This window comes from Perca fluviatilis, chromosome 11, assembly GCF_010015445.1.
Source record: "Perca fluviatilis chromosome 11, GENO_Pfluv_1.0, whole genome shotgun sequence".
NCBI classification, from domain to species: Eukaryota; Metazoa; Chordata; class Actinopteri; order Perciformes; family Percidae; genus Perca; species Perca fluviatilis.
This window is the reverse complement of record NC_053122.1, coordinates 533,701-539,700: the sequence shown is the minus strand read 5'-3', so window position 1 is coordinate 539,700 and position 6,000 is coordinate 533,701. Positions and strand designations below refer to the sequence as shown.

At 42.1% G+C, this 6,000-nt stretch overlaps 1 protein-coding gene across 2 annotated transcripts in view; it reads left to right on the top strand.

Moving 5' to 3' along the window:
• Positions 1 to 4,993, top strand: part of LOC120568671 (anion exchange protein 2-like) — a 10,809-nt gene extending 5,816 nt beyond the window's left edge. For both annotated transcript variants that reach the window (XM_039816326.1, XM_039816325.1), the window contains exons 5-6: positions 1,138 to 1,311; positions 4,731 to 4,993. In XM_039816326.1, coding sequence (XP_039672260.1) covers positions 1,138 to 1,311; positions 4,731 to 4,811 — 255 coding nt within the window. In that variant the 3' untranslated portion in view covers positions 4,812 to 4,993. The remainder of the gene's footprint in view (positions 1 to 1,137; positions 1,312 to 4,730) is intronic.
• The last annotated feature ends 1,007 nt before the right edge of the window (positions 4,994 to 6,000 follow it).

Here is a 6,000-nt window from a genome sequence, read left to right as displayed (position 1 = left end):
GAATCTAAAATATAAGACATGTTTTCAGTTATTTCACACTTTTTTGTTAAGTACATAATTCCATATGTGTTCATTCATAGTTTTGATGCCTTCAGTGAGAATCTACAATGTAAATAGTCATGAAAATAAAAAGGAAACACATTGAATGAGAAAGTGTGTCCAAACTTTTGGCCTGTACTGTAGGTGTAGGTGTACAGTGGGGAGAACAAGTATTTGATACACTGCCAATTTTGCAGGTTTTCCCACTTACAAAGCATGTAGAGGTCTGTAATTTTTATCATAGGTACTCTTCAACTGTGAGAGACGGAATCTAAAACAAAAATCCAGAAAATCACATTGTATGATTTTTAAGTAATTAATTTGTGTGTATCAAATACTTGTTCTCCCTGCGTCAGACACCTTTCTGGTGGGGAAAGACGTAGAAAACGCCACGCAGCCGCCACACCACGCTCACGCCACGCTCACGCCACGCTCACGCCACGCTCACGCCACGCTCACGCCACGCTCACGCCACACAGCCAGTGTGCAGGAGGTCTTACCTGTTTTAACTCAAACTTCATTTGGGACTTTAACTTTACCTGGAACTTGTTCAGATCAACTTGATTTGGATCTTGTTGGTCTTGATTTAAAGGGACATGAAGTTCAAGTAAAGAAGCATCACATCTCTCTTGCTCTCTCTCTCTGTCTCTCTCTGTCTCTCTCTCTTTCTCTCTCTCTCTTTCTCTCTCTCTCTCTCTCTCTTTCTCTCTCTCTCTCTCTCTTTCTCTCTCTCTCTCTCCCTCTCTCTCCCTCTCTGTCTCTCTCTCTGTCTCTCTCTCTCTCTCTTTCTCTCTCTCTCTCCCCCTCTCCCTCTCTCTCTCTCCTCTCTCCATCTCTCCTGTCTCTTGTCATCTCTCTTTACCCCCTCTCTCTCCCTCTCTCTCTCTTTGTCTCTCTCCCTCTCCTCTCTGTCTCTGTTCTCTCCTTTCTCCTCTCTGCTCTCTCTCTCTCTCTGTCTCCTCTCTCTTTGCTGTCTCTTTCTCTCTTTGTCTCTCTCTCTCCTCTCCTCTCCTCTCTCTCTCTCTCTCTCTCTCTCTCCCCCCCTTTCTCTCTCTCTCTCCTCTCTCTCTTGTGTGCTCTCTCTCTGTCTGTTCCTTTGTGCCGACGTTGAGGATGCACCTGTTCACCGTGGTCCAGCTGACCTGTCTGTCTCTCCTGTGGGTCGTCATGGCGACGGCGGCGGCGCTGGCGTTCCCCTTCATGCTGCTGCTGACCATCCCGGTGAGGATGCTGCTGCTGCCGCGCCTCTTCAACCGCCGAGAGCTGCAGAGCGTGAGTCACACCGATGTCATCGTGACGTCATCACTAGCACGCAGGGCGCCGCACGGGTCAACGCTAACACAGCTAACAGGGCTAACACAGCTAACAGGGCTAACAAAACACACTTTAACCTGGTAACAGTTCAGGCTTTTACATACTGGGGGCGTCATGATTCCATGCCACCAGACTCCATGTAAATAATCAGTACTTTAAGCATCCTAAACCCACCAGACTTCATGTAAATAATCAGTACTTTAAGCATCCTAAACCCACCAGACTTCATGTAAATAATCAGTACTTTAAGCATCCTAAACCCACCAGGGTCCATGTAAATAATCAGTACTTTAAGCATCCTAAACCCACCTGGTTCCATGTAAATAATCATGACATCATCATTAGCACGCAGGGTGCCGCACGGGTCAACGCTAAAAAAGCTAACAGGGCTAACACAGCTAACAGGGCTAACAAAACACACTTTAACCTGGTAACAGTTCAGGCTTTTACACACTGTGGGCGTCATAATTAAAGGCAAGGCAATTTTATTTGTATAGCACATTTCAGCAGTGGTGCAATTCAGTGTGCTTTACATAAAACATTAAAACACAGTTAGAAATTAATAAAAATGTATACAAAATTAAAAAATAGTTAATACAAAATTAAAACAATTCATACAAAATTAAAACAGTTAATCAAAAATAGATTAAATACAGGATTAAAAGAATAAAATTCCCAATACAGTGTAGTGCAACAAAGTAAATATAGGCAGTATCAAAAAGAAAGGTCTTCAGCCTTGATTTCAAAGAGCTGAGCGTGGGTGCCAATCTACAATTTACCGGACGTTTGTTCCAGATACGTGGAAAGGCACACTATGCAAGATTTGTATCTTAATATAGCAGCTTCGAAGTCATTTTGATGGTAAACAAACTCGTAGTAGGGCGAATCATCCCGATAGCAAAGAAGGGGAACAAGGGGGGAACGCTGCTGGCAAAACCAGCAATGCAGGTTTGAGAGGTGGCGCTCCGCCAAATCACGCGAGAAACATGACATCATGACTTTGCGTAAACATACACGCCACTTTCCTAAAGCCAAATGGCGTGTTATCTGGACGCATTTTCGGCTATCCAGGTGTATGTCTACGCTGTATACAGCAGATGTAAACATACACGCGTCGCCACGTTGTGTGTTATTGCGAGAACGTGACGTACTATCGCGAGAACAACGTCACACGCGTTTTAAAAATAAAGGTTGGGTTAGGAAGAGAAGACAGGGAAAGGCTTTAGTAACACAAAAAAGTGACAAAAACATGATAATAAATAACGACAAGAACACGCTTAGGAAAACAATACATGGTTGGGTTTAGGAAAGAAATATTGGGGGAAGGCTTAAAAAAATAAAATAAAAACAGCTGATAATCACACGATCCCAAGCTCTCCTGGTGAAAGTCCTTTTTTACCCATCAGCCACCACAACCAACCTCCTTACGCGATCCTACGTCCCTTTATACTACTCGCTACGGCGAAAATTCACTCGTAATGTAGGTCAATGGTGGGTGGGTTGCGTTGATAAACACGCTAAAAAGCGATTTTGCGTCTTGATAACACGCCAAAATGGCATATACAATTTTGGCATGTCCTACATATGCCATTTCATGACGTCAGTCTGGATATAGCCTGGTTCGGTCTGGCACGGGTAATTTGTGATTATGGTACTGATATGGTGTCTCAGCTCCACCTACTTGGGCTGATCACCTACAGTACAGGCCAAAAGTTTGGACACACCTTCTCATTCAATGTGTTTCCTTTTTATTTTCATGACTATTTACATTGTAGATTCTCACTGAAGGCATCAAAACTATGAATGAACACATATGGAATTATGTACTTAACAACAAAGTGTGAAATAACTGAAAACATGTCTTATATTTTAGATTCTTCAAAGTAGCCACCCTTTGCTTTTTTTATTAATAAGGGAAAAACTTCCACTAATGAACCCTGACAAAGCACACCTGTGAAGGTAAAACCATTTCAGGTGACTACCTCATGAAGCTCATTGAGAGAACACCAAGGGTTTGCAGAGTTATCAAAAAAAGCAAAGGGGGGCTACTTTGAGGAATCTAAAATATAAGACATGTTTTCAGTTATTTCACACTTTTTTGTTAAGTACATAATTCCATATGTGTTCATTCATAGTTTTGATGCCTTCAGTGAGAATCTACAATGTAAATAGTCATGAAAATAAAAAGGAAACACATTGAATGAGAAGGTGTGTCCAAACTTTTGGCCTGTACTGTATACAGGTGGTAGTGTGAGGTGCCAGGAGTAGAAGGGACACAGTTTTTTGACCGTGGTCGTGACTTTGATATGTAAAAGAACGAACTTTGAACATAATAAACATTTAAGTTGTCTACGAGTCAGCTGCTGCGCGTCCGAGACAATCCTTACTCCTGGCATAGTGGCTCCGAGCAAAGTTGCGTCAGATGCAGCAACAGTTGTATTATGATCCTCGTACGTGAACCACACAACGTGATTGGTTGACGTCTTTATTCGCAGCGCAAAAGCTCAGAAAAATCAACTTTGTTCCGGAAGAAATTAAGTTGCTTTATCGCTGCGTAATATCCACAAAACATTAGTTCAAAAGAATATATTGACTGAATTAATCACAGGAGAAAAATGTCTTTCTTGTTTGCACTTCAAGACTCTTTTTGCAATTCTGGCACAAACCTGTGGCATGGGCGGGTCTTTCAAGGGTGCGTGCGTCCCTATTGGCTAAGAGTTTTTTTTGAGTAGGCTTGAGTGACAGCTCAGTGTGTGACCTGACGTTTCAGTATAGCTGTTAGAGACACACAAACCACCCGAAACAGCGGATTCCTCCAAGATTAATGAAGTGTTGATCATACATATTGTGATGTACGATGCAAGCGTGGTTAGCATTTAACGTTAGCTAACTGCTCAGAAAAATCTGCCTAGTTCCAGAAAGACATGACGTCGCTTTATCTCAGCTTAATATTCGTGTTCTTTGAGAAAATACTCGTGACAAAAACAGTTCAATAAAAATATGTTGACTGAATTAATCATGTGAAAAAAACGTCCAAATAGTGTAACGGCATCACGTAACTGACCAACAAGCTCATATATCTGTTAGTCGGAGCCCTGTGCCCTTGTCCTCATGTCCTGTGTCCTCATGTCCTGTGTCCTGTGTCCTCATGTCCTGTGTCCTCATGTCCTCTGTCCTTGTGTCCTTGTGTCCTTGTGTCCTTGTGTCCTCATGTCCTCTTTCCTCGTGTCATTGTGTCCTCATGTCCTGTGTGTCCTGGTGTCCTCATGTCCTCTTTCCTCGTGTCCTCATGTCCTCATGTCCTCATGTCCTCATGTCCTCATGTCCTCATTTCCTCATGTCCTCTTTCCTCATGTCCTGTGTCCTCTGTCCTGCAGCTGGACGCTGATGATGCCGAGCCTCAGCTGGAGGAGAAGGAGGGGCAGGACGAGTACTCCCAGCTGCAGATGCCCGTGTGATTGGTCCATCCAGCTCCTTCATTAGCATATCTGACCCGTATCCCGTAGCAACGCTGGGCAGCAGACTGAACACGCTTCTGAAATCTCGTTTTTATAAATCTTTGTATTTTCTGTTTCTCTGTCTGTCTGAAGATCACACTAACTGTCTGCTCTGTCTTCCTGATGACTGTCTATATCATTAAAGGCACATTTTATCTTTAAAATAAGATTCTTGGCATATTTACTTTCACATTATGAGTTTTTCATTGTCTCTGTACACTAACACAGAAACCTCCCATCATGCACTGCAACATCCCCAGGTTGTCATTTGACTTGAAGTCATACATTTTCTTTTCAACTCAGGAAACAGCACGAAGGAAAGGAAAGTGCAGATGAGATTATAAAGGAGGCTACTAAAAATAATGACATTTGATTTGGCATTGTTAGTTTCAGCAATCAGAAGTTCAGAGCATCACTAAACAGAGATTGAAGAAAAGAGGGCAAAAGGAGGAGGAGAGGAAAGGACGATAGTTTTACAAAATCCAAAGGAAAGTGGAAGAAATTAAATGTGCAGGAAGGAGAGAAGAGGCAATATTATCAAGACTTAGATTTTGGACACACTGGGTTAAACAGCACACTGTTTAAAGGTAAGCATGACAGCAAGATGTGACCACTGTGGCCAACAAGAAACTATAGTGTGTGTTATACTATATATATATATATATATATATATATATATATATATATATATAGTATAACATAGACAAGAAATAGACAAGAAGTCTATTTCATGCAAATGCTGAGCGATGCGACAAAGCGACAGCCAATCGGAGTGAAGCAACGTGAGGGCAGCGTGACGTTGGTCAGTGGCTCGAGTCGAAGAAAAGAATTCAAACGCTTCAGGACATGGTATTTCTGTATATATCTGATATGTTTGGCATTTTATCTCATATATTTTGTTACTTTTATTGAGAAATAACTACTTTTAAATCCAAAAACATCGTTCTTGTGACTTGACAATACCTTTTGAAGTGACGTGTAAGACGTACTTGAAGGTAGCACCGGAGAATTTCTGTTTACTGTTGCCAAGCCCAGGAGTATAGGCACACCTAGCGAGTGCATGTCACTCTGTTTTGTAGCTAATGTGACTGTAGGGTAAGGATCTAATCGTGGACTTCAGGAGGAAGAAAATGGACATCCAGCTGCTGGT